At 36.8% G+C, this 17,624-nt stretch overlaps 2 protein-coding genes across 4 annotated transcripts in view; one reads left to right on the top strand and one right to left on the bottom strand.

Annotated features, from left to right (window-relative positions):
• The window catches only part of VPS13B (vacuolar protein sorting 13 homolog B (yeast)), a 1,072,080-nt gene that overhangs the window by 182,526 nt on the left and 871,930 nt on the right, over positions 1-17,624 (top strand). The window lies entirely within an intron of this gene.
• The window catches only part of LOC102841808 (CDGSH iron-sulfur domain-containing protein 1-like), a 6,882-nt gene continuing 3,334 nt past the window's right edge, over positions 14,077-17,624 (bottom strand). The window contains exons 2-3 of the mRNA XM_006859248.1: positions 15,423-15,441; positions 14,077-14,485 (exon numbers count right to left, since the gene is read on the bottom strand). Of these exons, the coding sequence (XP_006859310.1) occupies positions 14,077-14,485; positions 15,423-15,441 (428 nt within the window). The remainder of the gene's footprint in view (positions 14,486-15,422; positions 15,442-17,624) is intronic.

The raw sequence follows: 17,624 nt of genomic DNA, 5'->3' as shown, positions 1-17,624 counted from the left end.
AAAACGTTGATCGTTTTTCTAATGTTGAACCATCCTTGCATCCCTGGTATGAATCCCACTTGATCATGTTGTAGAGGGTCCATGTACTGCATCTGCCTTGTCCAGGAAAATACCTTTACTATTTTTGTAAAGTCAATCTGGTTTTTACAAATCCTTTTAATTTCTCTTTATCTTAAAATGTCCTCATTTCATCATGATATCTGAGTGACAGTTTTGCTGAGTATATGATTACATTGTTTGGTAATTCATTTTTCCTTCAGTTTTATATTTGTCATCATACTGCCAGTTTGTCTGTATGGTTTATGCTGAGAAATCAGAGGTTTGTCTTACTGCTTCTCCTTTGCAGATAACTTTTTGTTTTTCATGAACAGGACTTTTTATTTGTCTGGTTTTGGGAGTTTTAATTATGATATCTTGGTGATTTTTCTTTTTCAGTTCTGTCCTGTTTAGAGTTTGTTCAGCTTCTTGAATGCTTATTTTCTTGTCTTCATCATGTTAGGAAAGTTTTCTTCCAATATAACTCATTGACATTTTTTCTGTGCTTTCTTTTTTTCTTCCAATCCTGTAATTTTGACCACCTGCAAGTTATTTCTCTTTATGGTGTCCCACATAAATATTCGGCTTTCTTTGGGTTTTTCCTTTTTTGTTTCCTAATTATTATTTTACGATACTAGTATTGAGTGTTTTATCTTCAAGCTCACTAATTTAGACTTTCATTTATTTAAACCTACCCCTTTGCCCTTCCAATATATTATCCATTTCTGAAATCATAGTTTTAATATTCTGGATTTTTAATTCCCTGGGTTTGTTTTGTTTCTAACTTTCTATTTATTTTCCCTGTCTGTACTTGTGGTATTTTCTTGAATTCTTTTAAAAGTTTTTTCTGTGTTATCCTTGCGTTCCTCAGTATTTCTCTTAATCAGTTGAAGGCACCTAAATATTTTTCTTTTGAATCCTTTCTAAGTTCCAGTACCTTTTCTTCCTCAGAAGCGTGTTTCCTATGTCACTTATTTGAGCCACTTTGTCTTATTTCTTCATGTAAATTGAAATAGTCTATTGCCTCTGTGACATTGTGGTTTTGTTTGTATTTAACTGATGATTGTATGTTGGTTTGTTCTTAGGCACTCAATACCTGCCTCTTGGTGGGGGTTGTGATGAATGGAAGTGTTTGCACAGTTCCCTGTTTATTGTTGTGTAGCACAGTTGAGGGGTGGGTTTGGCTGGTGTTGGCTTTTTTCTATTGTTAATCTGTGGCACTGCGCTGATATTTACTCTTGCCTATTGTGTGTGTCCACAGAGGGTACAGTTGTTGCTGGGTTGTATAGCATAGTTGCTATTTTCTGTTGAGTAGTGCATGAAACAAAAATAGGATGAAAAACAAAAACAACAGCATAAAATGAAATTAAGGGAGGAAATTCAACTGGTAGCCACATGAAAAAAAAAAAGAAAATGAAAGGAAAATACAAATAGAAGATAAAATAAAGAGCGGAAAAAAAAAAAAAAGGACCACAATAAACAAAACTACGGAGAGGTAAGTGGAAAAAGCAAAATAAATAAATAAAAAGGAATAGTTAAGAACAATCAATAGGGAAAAAGGAGAAGGGAATTGGAGAAAATAATAGAAGAAAAAAGGAAAGCACACAAATTATTAAAAATACGGGAAAGGAGGAGAGAAGAAGAAGAAAAAAACAAAGGAAGGACAAAAATGGATTAGAGGCTGGAAATGAATTAAGCAGAGAAACTGTGGAGCAGGGCATGTAGTATGGGTTTACACCTCTACCAGATAAGGCTGAGAGTGTGAGGCTTTAGATATAGCTCTTGCTGGCCTACTTGTCTGTGATCAAGGCTCTTGACCTTCAAAGTACTTCTTATCAGGTTAGATGGTGGTCCTTGTTCCCACATGGGGCTTTTCAGGGCACAACTTAGATGGCGATGGTAGGGCAGCTTGTTTTGAAAGAGTTCCTGCTTGCTGTAGGGTAGTCAGGGATTCCATACTAAGCTTTCTGTTGTTGTGATGAGGTAGATAGAGTTCATGTGCCTTCAGACATGGAGGTGTTCCACCTGATACCTGATTCATATTAGCATGACTCCATCCTCTGACAGAACAAGGGCTTTGCAGGGGGTAAACTATGATGGGGGCTGACCACACTTTTGGTCACCAAGAGAATGGGTGGAGTGGAATAAATGAGAATTTCACCTGTCTAGTTGCCATCTACTGTATGTGATTGTATTGTCAGTCTGATGTCTTGATCAAATGCCGCTTGCAAAAGTTCAATGGCCACATTGTGTCAGGCCAGTGAGAGTTCACCCATTTGTCTCTCCTTTCATCTTCTTTGCCTAGTCAGTACTCAATCTACTTCTCTATCCTTTCCTCTGAATCCAAGCATTTCAGGATTATCATCTGTATTTGTTTCATGTGGTTTTTGTCACTTTGTTGTAGAAGGTCTGTGTAGCATTATTGCCTAGTGCACCATCTTGCTTGAATTCCTGATAAATAAAGTTTTATTTGAACACGATTAAACTCATTCCTTTATATAATGTGTATATGCCTGCATTTATTTTGAAATGGCAGGATTGAATCCTTGTAGCAGAGACCAAAGCCCAAAGCATTTACTTTCTGACTGTTTACTTGAATAATTCTGCCAACCCTGATATAGTTCATAGTCTTGTACTTTACATTTAAATTAAAAACCAAAGCACCTTTTCTTTGTAAAGATTTCATGAATAATTTGAGTAGTTATCCATAAGATTTACAAGTAATTAAAAAATTCATTTAATCTAATATCAGGCAGAAGAAGTAATTAAGCTAATCTTTGCTTTTTTTTTTTTTAATTTGCAACATAATCTTGTTACATAATATGATTATTCCAAAATACATAGGACTAAGTGGTTATAACTGATTATATGTGTATAGATATTTCTTTACCTGTGTACTCATTGTAATTCAGTCACCAAAATGTGTCAAGTTTACCTTCTAAATAATATATCTATTTTCCTTCATCTGTACATCTTTGTAGAGCAATCCATAATTTCTTGTATGCTTCATATCCGTTCTCATGTATGTATTGAGTAAGGTTTGAAAAATTCAAATTTGATCATTGCACTTCCTCTCACTGATGGATTAGTTTTATGTTAAAGAGTCAAACCTTGGTCTATCTCTTGTAAACCTTTCACTCCTCAAAAATTCTTTTTTTTTTTTGATCTTAGGGCTTCCCACAGTCTATTTCTTCTTAATGTAACAGTGTTCTCTTTGTAGCTCATGTGTGTATATCAGCCTATCCTTCAGATCTTGCTCAAATGTCAGTTCTTCTGAGAAAACTTTTCTGAGTAGAAAATCGGTGCAATGGGGCAGGTACCATGTCTCATTTATTATTACCCTACCATGTGCCCAGCCAATATTATTCACTTTGGAGACTGTCTGAAGGTGATCAGTATTTATATGAATGAGTTTTTTTGGTGAACAGTTAGAATAAAAACAGCGATTGTTACTAATTCTTTAAGGCTAATTTTACCCCTCTGACATCATCTGTGGTAAAGTGATTTGAGCTGGGAAATCTGTTCTGCTTGAGTGGAGAATAAAGTCCACTACATAAAATAAAAGGCAGTCTTATGTAGGAAAATTTAAATTATAAGAAATAATTTTTATCAAGAAAATAATGTGATTTGTTTTGCTTATGAAGAACTGTTAAAATGGAATTGCTATATGGGTTCTTCTATCTGGCATCCTTAAGACCACCACACATTTGGAGATCCGATAGTACTCACAGTATTGAAAATATAGTCATACTCATGACTATGATTTCTTATAATGAAGTAAGGATACACAGATCAGAAGGAGAATAATACCAGGTGGAGCGTATAGAAATCCATGCTCAGGCTTCCTTATTCTTTTTGCCTTCTGTGTGGGAACATACTTGAATGTCTTCTAGAAGGGTTAATTGAAGTATTGCTACAAAATCATAGAAACCTTTATCAAAAAATTATGTAAAAAATCTGGAGCTTTTGTTTCTCAACATGTCCCTCATCTAGGACTGTATGTGCTTCGGACAGCAGTGTTTTCACCTCTCTAACCCTGAAGAAGTCTGTACTCTTCAATTTTTATAATATGTCAAAATGGCAGTTTTGGTGTCTTCAAAGGACTCAAATCGTGTGTTCCTTTTAAATGTTCTTTGAGTTTGAGGAGCAAAACAAAGTTTGAAGGGGGGCAAGATCAAAGCTGTAGAGTACACGGGATATGTTTTCCCAGTGAAAATTTTGCCTTTGCTAACCTCAAAGAATAAGTGGGGTAGATTGTCATGATGGAAAATAATTCCTTGATGCAACTTTCCATTATCTTTATTTCAATTTTCCTTTGAGTTTTTAAAACCCGTGTGTGTGTGTGTGTGTGTGTGTGTGTATGAAGTCCTGGTGTGGTGCTGTGGGTTAATGCACCAGACTGCAAAGCCGTTTGAACTGCAAGGTTGGCGGTTCAAGCTCACCAGATACTCCTCGGAAACCCTATACAGGGTCACTATGGGTTGGAACCAACTTGTCAACACTTAACAACAACAACAGATTTCATAGCCTAGAATTGTGTAATCCAGCACAGTAAGCAGTAGTAGTCAGTAGTGGCTTTTGAGTATTTAACATGTTGTTAAGTGCTGGTTCTGACTTGTAGAGAGTATGTATAGAATTTACCAGGAGCTGCTGGTGGGTTTGAACTGTTGACCTTGCGGTTAGTAGTCCAGTGCTGATCCTACAGTGTTACACCAGGACTGCAGCTAGTATAGTAATTGATATGGCTATAGGTGTAAAAAACTAATTTCCAAAACCTTTGTATTTAATAAAAAGTAAAGTATCTTGATTTATTCTGACACTGGTAAAATGGTGAACTTAAAATATTTTGCATCTACTATTATCGTTAAGTGCTGTTAAGTCAGTTCCAACTCACAGTGACCCTGTTTAGGGTTTCCAAAACTTTAAATCTTTCTGTGAGCATATATTTGTTTATGTTAATATGTTTTTAAATTTTCATTTATCTTTTTAAAAATTTACAAATTAAAAAAAAATTGTAAATTGCGTATGTTGCTTACATTTTATTCCATTGGGTGGTTGCTCAGAGAGTGATGCAGTGATGTTATGCTGTAGAGTGAGTTCCTAGTAGTTTAATATTTTGACCATTCTTAAGAAAAATGCAATTGACCAAAAGTATATGTAGAAAATCGCAAAGATTCAGAAAGAAAATTAGTGGAACTCATTGAAAATTTTAGCTAAGTGATAGGGTATAAGATCAAAATAAAAAAAGTAGATTACTTGCTCTTTCACTGGAGATCTGGAGCTCTGCCATGCATGTTTAAAAAATTACAAATCGAGAGAAAGAGCGGTCTGCAGAAAAACTGTAGAGCTTGTTTAAAGTTCCTGTCAGGCACCACTTTCTTGCACCCATTGAGAAAAAATCTGCCTGTGGAAACAAAATATGGTGATCTGACTGCACTGGCCTGCAGCCAGAAGTCCTCAGGCCAGAGGGCGGTGCCACAGCCAAGTGGAGGGAGTGAGCCAGTGCTAGAAGCCACGGAGCTGTGTGCTTGAAGGAAGTGTGAACAATTTTTTATCTTTCACTTTTAATTTTTTACGTATCTCTCCTTTTCATATCACCGCGTGCCCTCGGTACACAGCCCAGATGCCTTCAGGTGGGTGGGAGCACACCGCCAAAAGCTCCAGCATTGCACCCACAGGTTTCCAATGGCATAGAGCGGAAACCCGCAAGCTGCTTATTATGATGTTTGACCCTGGGAACCAACCCCAAAGTTTACCTAGGCAGGACCCTTTGCACAGCAAAGGCCAGTAGACAGTGTCAATCACAATTGTATTTTTGATTGGTGGTTTCTGTCTCTGTTCCTTTTGGCCTCAATCTTCTCCCAGGTTTGGGAGGTTTCTCCCTCTACCTTACCCAAGAAGAGACAGCAACTGTGCCCATATAGCCAAGCTACAAGCATAATTTGTAGTACCCCGCCATTGGGACAGGAGCCAAAACCAGCTGCTAGGTATTACACGTGAAAAGGGAAGCCTATCTCCAGATCATATCCACCAGGAGACGCTCAGAAAGCTTAACAACAAAGCAACATACAACCCATTTAAGCATTAAAAACTCACATAACTGTTGAAAATGTCCAAGAAATCACAAAGATCTCAATACATGTCCAAAACCAGAAAAAAGTAACTGAGACAAATGAACTGGAAGCAGACACAGACTTTCCAGTAGAAGAGCAGGCTCTGGATCTGCCTGAGGAGGAATTCAGAAGAATAATATGGAAACAAATTCAAATGCTCTGAAAAGGGGTGGAGGAAAATAAGAAGTCAGGAAAGTGCAATAGAAGCAATTAAACAAGATAGATACAGAATTGGAAACAATCCAAAACCTGCAAAAAATTCCAGATGATTAATAATAAAATATCAGAAGTAGACAATATACTGAAGGGCAAAGGAGCAGAATGGAAGAGATGGAAGCCAGAACCCACGAGCTGGAAGACAAATTTCTCAATACTGTTAAGATAGAAGAGCAAGCAGAAAAAAGGACTAAAAAAATCTGAAGAGAGTGTAAGATTCATGCTGGATAGCATGAAAAGGAATAAGTTAAGAATTATTGGTATTCCAGAACAAGAAGAATCACAGAAGTCCACAGAGGAGATAGTTGAAGAGCTTCTGGATGAAAATTTTCCTAACATATTGAAGGACTAGAAAATAAACATTCAAGAAGCTGAAAGAACCCCAGTAAGGATAGACCCCAAAAGAAAATCACCAAGACATATCATAGTCAAGCTCTCAAAGACAAGGAGAGAATCCTAAAAGCAGCCAGGGAAAAGAGAAGTGTTACCTACAAAGACAAGCAAATCAGATTAAGCTCTGACTTCTCAGCAGAAACCATGCAGGCAAGAAGGCAATGGGGAGACATATATAAAACCCTAAAAGAAAAAAAAAAACAAAACTGCCAACCAAGAATCATCTGTCCAGCAAAACTGTCAATCAAATACAATGGTGCAATCAAAACATTCCAGGATAAACAGAAGCTAAGAGATTTTATTAAAGCCAGCCCAGTGCTTCAAAACATCCTAAAAGGAGTTCTTTGGAATGAAAACCATCAAGAACAGAGAACAACCAGAGATTGACAGACGTGGCAACACCACCTGGAACTCGGTCAATGGATAGCAGAGTTCAGAAAGGAACAAAATTACAACAATGTATTCAGAGGACCTGTGAGGCCAACCAAAGATCAAAATATTAACAGTGTCAAAAAGGGAAAAATACAGCAACAGAGATCCAAGTGGTGAGGAGGTCAAGTAGATGGCAGGATACAATAAACTGTCTTTAATACAGGGGAAGCTTAGCAGACTATACAGTAACCCCAAAGAAAATTAATACTTCATAACTTACCATGAAAATGAAGGTCCAAGCAGAACCAGAAAACATTAAAACAAAGAAGAAACTGAAAAGAAATAGCACAAAAAATATTAGGTTGCTTTATACTAGTAAGACAGCTTTATAAAGGAAATCAGTAAAACAATACCATTTTCCATAGTGACCCAAAAGATGAGATACTTAGTAATCAATCTAACTGGAGAATCTAAAGATCTGTGCAAAGACAACTATAAAACTCTACTACAAGATACCAAAAGAGACTGACAAAAATGGAGGACTCATGGATAGGAAGATTTGACTTTGTGAAAATGCCAACACTACCCAAAGCAATGTGTAGATATAATGCAATCCCAATCCAGAATCCAACGTCATTTTTTAAAGACATGTAAAAACTGATCACCAACAAATTATGGAAGCCATCATACAATATCATTAATGTCAGTGGAATTTTACTAAAGGCAATTAAAAAAATGGCTGCAACAGTACATTGACATGGAGTTACCAAACGTTCAAGCAGGATTCAGTTCAAGACGTAGCACTGGGTGTATCATTGCTGATATCAGATGGATCTTGACTGAAAGCAGAGAATACCAGAAAGATGTTTACCTGTGCTTTATTGACTATGCAAAGGCTTTTGATTGTGTGGATCATGAGAAGATATGAAGAGCGTTGTGGAGAATAAGTATTACAGATCATGTAATTGTACTCATGAGGAACCTGTATATAGACTAAGATGCAATCTTTCAAACAGAACAAAAGGACATGATTTAAGATCATGAAAGGTGTGTGCCAGGGTTGTATTCTTTCTCTGTTCTTATTCAATCTGTATGCTGAGAAGCTGGATTATATGAAGAAAAATGTGGCATTAGGATTGGAGGAAGACTCATTACAAACTGTGATATGCAGCTAATACCCCCTTGCTTGCTGAAAGTGAAGAGAACTTAAAGTACTTAACTAATGAAGATCAAAGACCACAGCCTTTGGTATGAGTTGCACCTCAACATAAAACAAAATTCCTCACCACTGGAACAATAAATAACATCATGATATATGTAGAAAAGATTGAAGTTACTAAAGACTTCAGTTTGCTTGTATCCACAAGCAACACTCATGGAAACAGCAGTCAAGAAATCAAACGACACTCAATTCACAATAAAAGCTTAAAAAAAAAAAGAAAAAGAAATCAAATGACGTGTATTGCATTAGGCAAATTCGCTGCACAAGGGCTCTTTAAAAGTGTTCAAAGAGCCAAGATGTGAGTTTGAGGACTAAGGTGCACCTGACCCAAACCATGATATTTTCAGTAGTCTCATATGCATGTGAAAGTTGTACAGTGAATAGGAAAACCATAGAAAAGTTGATGCATTTTAGTTACGGTGTTGGAGGAGAATATTATAGGTACCATGGACTTCCAGATGAACAAACAAATCTGTGTTGGAAGATGTACAGATTACTTCTTAGAATACAAGGTTGCCAGTTGCACCTGTTAATACTTTGGACATATTATCAGGAGGGACCAGACCTTGGAGAAGGGCATCATGCTTGGTAAAATGGAGGGTCACCTAAAAAGAGGGAGAGCCCCAAAGAGATGGATTGGTACATTAGCAGCAGCACTGGACTTGAGCATAGCAGCAATTGTGAGAATGGAATGGAACTGGGCGGTGTTTTTTTCTGTTGTACTTAGTGTTGCTATGGGTCTGACAGACTCCATTGTACTTAACAACAACACCAGCTTTATATGGAAAGGAAAGAGACCTCAGATAAGCTAAGTATTACATCTGTATCTGAACTCACCCTTGTGGTCCAGTTTTCAGAAGTAATAGATAGTGTGTAAGGCAACAGCAACACTGGTAAGGTATGCTCAACGAAGAATGTTCAACTATTCAAGATCAAAAGGGCAGCATTTACCTAAGGACAAAGTTGAGAAGTGATGGGACAGATGGTGGAAGGAAGATACAAACCTCAGGGATGAAATGGGATAGCTGCTACATAAAGGGATTGTAATCATTGAGATGAAACTAAGTGTATGATTTGTGGACTGTAGAATTGAAGATCTCTGTAAACCTTCACTGAATTCACAATAAAAGTTTTCCCCCAAAATTAAAAAAGATAATTATTCCACAAACATTTTGAAAACCTGCTTATATGAGTTGGTGCTTTTTTAATGCAATTCTTTTCAGAATAGAAATAGAGCAGTTGGTATTTAAAAAAAAATAAAAGTACACAGTGGGATTGGTTAACTGTGCTTATCTTTGAAGTAGTTGAGAAGGTTTTTGTTTTGTTTATCAGTTAATTGAATAATTAGAAAATTTTAAAACATCAATGTAGAAATATTCAATATAATTAAATGTGTTGATTAGTGAGCTATAGAAAACCATCTTAAACTGTGAACCATATTCATTTAGCTGTTTATAACTGTTGATGCCATCAAGTCAATTCCAACTTAGAGCCACTATATAGGACATACTAGACCTGCCCCATTGGTTTTCCTAGGTTGTAATCTTTATGGGAACAGATCACGAAGTCTTTTGTCCCATGAAACTGTTGATAGGTTTGAACTATTGATCTTTTGGTTAGCCGTCAAGTGCTTAACCACTGAGCCTCCATGGTTTCTTGGTGAAGTTGATAAATGCTGTCCAGTTGGTTCCGACTCATAGTGTCCCTTTATAGGATTTCTGAGGAGCAGCTGGTGAATTTTAACCGCCAGTTAAAATTCATTAGCAGTCCAATTAAAATTGATTAGCAGTCCAGTACATATCCTACAGTGCCACACAGGATTTTACTTATAAAAGTTTATGTTTTATTCAGTATAAGCCTTGAAGAACCTTATTCAAGGAAATTTGTTACTGTGAGTTCTTGGTTGGCTTTGTTATCTGACTTTTTACTTGGGACATAAGCCAATAGCATGATCATAAATGAATACATTTTAAACAGGCTATAATATATATGTTTTAAATTTTCATTCTTTTCAAAGGAGCCAAAATAAAATATAGCGTGTGTAAATCATTTGTTAGTTCTTAGAAGCAGACTTCTGGTGTGGCACTGTAGGATCAGCACTGGATTGCGAATGACAAGGTTAGTAGATCAAACTCACCAGATGCTCCGTGGGAACCTTATATAGGGTTGCTGTGAGTCAGAACCAACTTGACAGCACTTAACAGCGTAACATATATGTTTAAAATTTTTATTCTTTTCAAGAGCCAAATTCATCGTATTGAAATCATTTGTTAGTTCTTTCTCTTAGATCATTTATGTTTAGTACCAAATTTCTGGGTTTTCTCCCTTTAGCATATTTCATATAGAGAATAATTTTGATTATTTTTTACAATAATTTAAAAACATTATTCTGCTAATATAAGAGAAGAGAACTGGATGCTATCTTTAAGAAATTGTTTTTAGATTAACCTTTGTTCATGTGGTAAAATGATTTAGCAAAATTCTTATCTTAAACTGCCCATTTTAATGCTATTTTGAATTTACCCAGGTGAAATGGAAGCCTGATTAAGTTTATTTATAGGTCACATGTAGTGTGCTGATGTCTTTATTCTGCATTTGTTTTTGCTGTTTGCCATAGTAGAACTCAATAGGGAGTGTGTGATTTAAGAATTGGAATGATGAATGAAGCCATTTTAACAAACAGGACTTTCAAGTTTTTGGAAAACTTTGATATAAATTGGAACTTATTACTATTGTTAGGTGCTATTGAATCACTTTCATCAGTTTCATGTGACGGAGTAGAACAACCCCATAGAGTTTTCTTGATTTACTCTTACGGAAGCAGATCACCAAGCCTTTCTACTGTGGTGCTGCTGGGTTGGTTTGAACTGCTGAGGATTACCTGTTGTGCTAGTAGGAGTCCTTCAGAGTCTATTGTAATCTGCATTTATTTATTTTGGCTTGAAATTGTGTGTTGTGAGAGAGGAGCATAGACATTCACTTAGTAGTTCTTTCTCCTCCCTTTAAGTAAAAGAAATTAAAAATAATTTTTGTTGTAAAATATATGCTTTTTAAAATTTAAATATATTTGGACGTCTTTGTTGCATCTGGAATTTGATTACCAGTTCATTACTATTTCATGGATGCTGTCAGAAGACACAGATTCCTGAGTCAGAGGTAAAGGGTTAATTACTCATGGCTCCACAAGCAGCATGTACATGTTTCCCTTGGTTCCCATGCCCTCAGGTACCATGACCCATATGGATGCTATGTGTGCAGTGTTTGTATTTCAGCTGAAGAACACTGAGTTTGGGGAAAGCACCACATTCATATAGCAGGCAATCAGTAAGCCTGCTGTTTGTCCTGCGGGAACATGACCTTAACTTTGAAGACTGCTCACTTGAAACAAAATTCCTAGAAATGGTCTGAGTGAAGAATGGTTGTCAGAGCTTTGCTTTCTTGGCACAAGAGCAAGAATATACAGGGGCACTTGTGGCCTGTGATTGATTGCCTCTCCCAGCAATCCACACTTAGCCTTACATGTACTTGGTTGATCTTGAATTTTCATGTGAGTGTACAACTACATTGGCCACTTTGACTATTTTGGCTGACAGAGGCTGGAATCCGATGCATTCTGTTCATTTCACACATTAATTAACAGTATCACCAACGGGACTGTTAGCATCAGTATGAGGCCAACTTACAGTTTTGTCCTTAGTCATGCCACCCAGGGCTTTATGCACAGTCAACTGAATTAATAACCCAAACCATGCAGGGTGTCTTTGAAACCAGAGATAATACAGACTTAACTTTGGTGAACAAGGAGGAAGTGCAGGACAATTATATCAGTTCATATGTTCCTGAAAGTCAAAAACATGTAGTAGTTTAATTTTGAGTGCCACAGCAATGTGACCAGAGTAACTGATTAGACTAGCACAAGGGCACAGGAACTGAAGATTTTATATAGTCAGCTTGCCAGGAGTGTGTTGGACAGAGATGGGGTGGCAACATCTGGTGCATTGTGGACTTCTTGCTCGTGATACACACCCTGATCTGATTTTGGTAGTCAGAAGTCTGGCATACAAAGATAATCTCTGCATCAGAAATATACAATCCTTTTCTTTATGATTCATCTTAAGTGGTGGATGTGTTGTCACATATGATACGATGGTGGATCCCAAAGCAATGGTGGTAATCTGGGTGTTGTAGGCTCTATCAGCAGCTTGATTTCAGTTGGTTTCATTAGATGATGGAACTTTGCCTTGGGCATCCACATGAGTAACTTAGATGATCTGATCAGCTGTAAGGGTAAGGAGCTCTGGTAGCATAGTTGTTACAAATTGGGCTGCTAATCTCAAGGTCGGCAGTTTGAAACCACCAGTGGTTCCGTGGGAGAAATATGAGGCGTTCTGCTCCTGTAAAGATTTACAGCCTCGGAAACCCTGTGCAGAGTCTCTATGAGTCGGAACCGACTCCACCACAGTACTTAACAACAACAACAAATAGTTAATGACCTTCAATATGTCAGTCTGGAGTTTTATAAATGGCTGAGCTCGCAGCTAGGCTATATGCAATAACCCAAGGATCAGTAGAATACAACAAGTTTTATCCAGGAGAATATTGGTCTAAGCTATGAAAATAGCCTTAAATTCTGTCCACGATGATGCGGACTTCTTGGTTTTGCATAGCTGAAGTTGAGCTTGAACAGCAGCAATAGCACAGGAACACCATTGGATTTCAGTCGAGTTGAACCTTCATTAAATCAGATTCCGGTCTTTTGAAGAGCCTCTCCATATAAAAGGTCCAACTAAACCAGCAACTTTACAGCAAGTGGCAGAATAGGGCATAAAGTTTCTCCTCCGGGTAAATGCTACTTCTTCATGTCAATCTAAAATGTGGCTAGGATCAGCTATTTCAACTCTTGAGAATAGTATTTTCATTTGACTTGGGTAGGCAGTTTGTTCAAGCTGAGGTCAGTCATGTTAAAGTTAAAAGTTTACAAGTCACACATCCGTCCAGTCTGAATCTTTTTCTGGTGTTTCTTGAACTTGGTATTTCTTCAGTGAAAATGAGGTTAGTTTCTTTCTAATAGCTGCAGATACTCGATGCAAAAATTGGGAGTTGTTATTGTCTGTATTTCCTGCTGTGATCCTTAAGTAAGTCTACAGAGAACTAAGATGATTTAAAGAGACAAAAAGACAGTGTTCTAGAGTCATTAGAGAGTCTAGTTAAAATTGTTTCTGAGATTTGTCTATCCCTGGCTGTCACTGAGTTTTCAGTCCTTTGTATTCTTTTATTATTATTTTTTTTTTTATAGCTTAACCACACCTAATTTACTTTCTGTGTTAACCAAGTAATACGAAAAAAATAATAACTTTCTTGGAAACTTTCAAGTGCAGTCTGCATATACATGATTTTGAGAATAATTTAATATGTTAGCTTCAACATGCAGTGACATTCTAATATCATCATTATTTTGAATTTAAAGAAGCAGATCCTTAACAAGACCAAAATAACCCACAGGCCATAAGGTTGGTTTTTCCTTTTTTTTTTTTCTGATTAAACAAATGTTCACCACGATGGTTCAACAAGTAAGGCAAATGCCTTGAATGTAAAAGCTGCAGTTTACAATATATGCCACATCTAGAACCCAGGGGATGTGAATTAGACAGAAGTGGTATTCATCCTAATTAAGCAACCAGGTAACATCATGACATGTTGGTTTGTAGCATCAAAATTGTCCATTTAAGTTTCTTTTTTCTTGATGATCAGAGGTCCTATGTTGTCTCCAGTCTCTTCATTGTGTTTTGTGTGACCTCCATCACAGAGTGGGAACTTTTTGCATCTCCAGCAACGGCAGTACACAGCTTTATCTCCCAAATCCTCCATGTTGAAAGCGTGTAGTATCTTGGGGTTGTCTTTCTGGATGTGAAGGTTTACCATAGATTTGTGGCGATGATCTTTGACATAAAATCTTTTGTAAGCGAGATAACCGATTGCAGTAGTCCCTGCAGCAATGGTAACTGCTGCAATCCGTTCAATTTGTACGCTGGAATTGGATGTCAGACTCTTGGTGCCATCACTTGCAAGGTTGTGTGCACAGGATACAGAGAACAAACAGGGCTCACGCGGACAGCAGGAATCCCTTTGTATTCTTAAAGACAATGAATCCCAGCTTTTTGCATAAACTAGGAGCTCTGGTAGCACAATGATTAAGCACTCGGCTGCTAGCTGCAAAGTTGATGGTTCAAACCTACCAGCTACTCTGCGAGATATGACAGTCTGCATCTGTAAAGATTTAGAGCCTTGAAGCCCGTATGGGGCAGTTCTACTCTGTTCTACAGGGTTGCTATGAGTCAGAAGTGAAGCGATGGCAATGGGTAGGTTAAACTGGGTTTTTGTCACTTACCAGTGTTGTTCTTGTTGTTATGTGCCTTGGAGTTGATTCCAACTTATAGCGACCCTGAACAGGGTTTCCGAGGCTGTAAGTCTTTACGGGAGCAGAAAGCCTCATCTTTCTCCCGCAGAACAGCTGGTAGTTTTGGACTGCTGACCTTGCGGTTCGCAGTCCGATTCGTAATCACTACGCTACCAGAGCTCCTTACTTACTAGTGTATGAGTCCTTAAAAATACATATCACTGCATTATGTAAAGTATAATTACTGATGGTTTCGCAGTTTTATAATAGATGCAATAATTGGCATTGCATCAAGATCCATTTCTGTTCATTTATAGTGATGTCATGGAAGAAGGAATGTAAAATATATACACATTAAATTCTCATTTGGCTAGAGTTATTATTCATATGAAGCAATTGGTTAAGACTGAGACAAAGTATCAAAAGGTTAAATGTTCTTTGAATTAAAACTAATAAAATTAGAAAGCAAAGATTTTGCTGGGACAAACATGTTAATTTGTATTATACTGGATATCTAGGGAATATGAATTGGTAGCTTGACCTTCAAGGAATATTGATGAGAAAGAATCAGTAGATTCACCAAGGTGAACTGAAAAATTGTTTTTGATTTTCTCTACTAATCAGAATTTTGAACAATACTGCTGATGACAACTTAGAAAAGATTAAAAAATACTGAACCAGTTTCACATAACCTATTTGGAGAGGAACAAAAATTAAAATGTTTTAAAAATGAGAAAATTGTTAGTTTTTTTAAATCATTGGGCTGTGTTAGTGACTTCATTCTCTAATATGTCTTGGAAGCTTATTCAGCTATACAGCTTTTATTCTAAGTAATTCTTTTGGCGTATATTTTCCAATCCATTGACATTGCCATGTTCATAGATTTTTTTTTTTTTTTAACTTCTTCTTTTGGGATTGTTTTTGTAGCTAATTTAGAAGCTACATGAGGAAATCATTACTTTACTTTTAAATGCACACTTCCTTTTCCTTTCAAGACTGAGATTCAGAAATGGAATTGGAGTCTGAATATGTATCAAATGTCACTTTGAAAACTAAGGTGATCCTGACCCAAGTCATAATATTTTCAATGGCCTCATATGCTCAGGAAAGTTGTACAGTGAATAATGAAGACCAGAGAAGAATGGATGCATTTACATTATGGTGTTGTAGAGTATTGAAAGTACTATGGGCTACCTGAAGAACAAACCAGTCTGTCTTGGAAGAAATACACCCAGAATGCTTCTTAGAAGCCAGGATGATGAGACCTCATCTCTTATACTTCAGACATGTGATCAGGAGCTACCAGTACTGGGGCAGTGGAGAGTCAGTGAAAAAGGGGAAGGCCCCCACTGAAATGGATTGACACAGAGGCAGTAAAAATGAGCTCAAACTTGAGAACAATTGTGAGAATGATGGACGACCCGGCAGTGTTTTGTTCTGTTCACAGGGTCACTATGAGTCAGAACCTATTTGACAGCACATGTATCAAATGTCATACCTTGTGTTAGCACATACAGATTTTTTGAGATCCAGTGTCACTCGTCTTATTTACTGTACTTCCTTCAGAATGACATTTAATTATTTTATATATTCACTCAGTCCTCAAGTGAGCAATGCAGAAGAATGAGCTTTAAGTTATACATGTAGTTGCAGATGCAAAGTACCAGAAGCATTGTGTTCAAGGGTAGCATTGATGTAGTTTTACTCCTCAAGGGTTGCTATGAATCGGTACCGACTCAATGGCACCCAACAACAACAACAACAACTTGAAGGACAATACATTTTTACCTGCTAATTAATTCATTGTAACGTATAGCCCACCAGGACTTAAGTTTTAAATTCTAACTTAATGTATCCCCACACTCCCTGGCCCTAACTTGCCCCAATTATTATTTACTAGTTGTTTAGATTCTCAAAATTTTAGCGTCCTCAATTTAAAAATACGTGTAATAATACATTTTTCATGGCCTTGTGATAAATTGTATTCATCACAGTCCTTGCCTAGATAATCAGTGACTACTGTTATTAATTAAGGGGCTCTGGTAGCATAGTGGTTATGAATCAGGCTGCGAACCACAGGGTTACCAGTTGGAAACTACCAGCTGTTCCGTGGGAGAAAAATGAGGCTTTCTGCTCCTGTAAAGATTTATAGCCTCGGAAACTATGTACAGGGTCGCTTTGTGTCAGAATTGACTCTATGGTACATAAAAACAACTGTTATTAATTATATTAGCAGCAATAATAAAATATTCCTTGAGTTATTTCAGGATTTTATCTAAGGTGTCAGAGATTTTTTTGTTCTACAAAGGAAATAAATGAGTTTAGACTAGGAGAAATTTGGTTATAGAAAGAACCAGTGGAAATTTCATACCCTTGGATGGATAGCAATGACCTATATTGGTTATTTGTTCCCCCTCTCCCCCCAAACCCTTTCTCAACTGAAAATGCTTTTTCTTGTAATACTTAGAAATCTACTTCTCATAGGCTATTATTTAGTTATTTAAATGTCCTCATTTCTTTTTAATATACTTGGGTGTTTTGTTTCCATATATCTTTATTTTTTTCCTGAGTAAAATAGTTTATTATGTTTACTATAAAATATGGTCTTTATGTAAGTTAACCGTTAATCATGCATTTATTGGTGTTAGTATTGGAGATGTATGTGAGAACTTTTAAACAATTTTTTTAGTTTATTGTGATATATTGTGATTCAGGAAAGATTATATCCTATGAATTATATCCATAATTTCAGATGTTATCACCTAAGATAAAGTAATTGGAGTCCTGACGTGGTGTTGTAGAATAAGTACAAGACCACAGGTCAGTTTGAACCACAGTGTCAGCAGTTCAAACTCACTAGTCACTTCTTGGAAAC

Source organism: Chrysochloris asiatica, unplaced genomic scaffold, assembly GCF_000296735.1.
Source record: "Chrysochloris asiatica unplaced genomic scaffold, ChrAsi1.0 scaffold00031, whole genome shotgun sequence".
In the NCBI taxonomy this organism is placed as follows: Eukaryota; Metazoa; Chordata; class Mammalia; order Afrosoricida; family Chrysochloridae; genus Chrysochloris; species Chrysochloris asiatica.
Note: the sequence above shows the minus strand (reverse complement) of the source record. Positions and strands in the feature narration are given on the sequence as shown.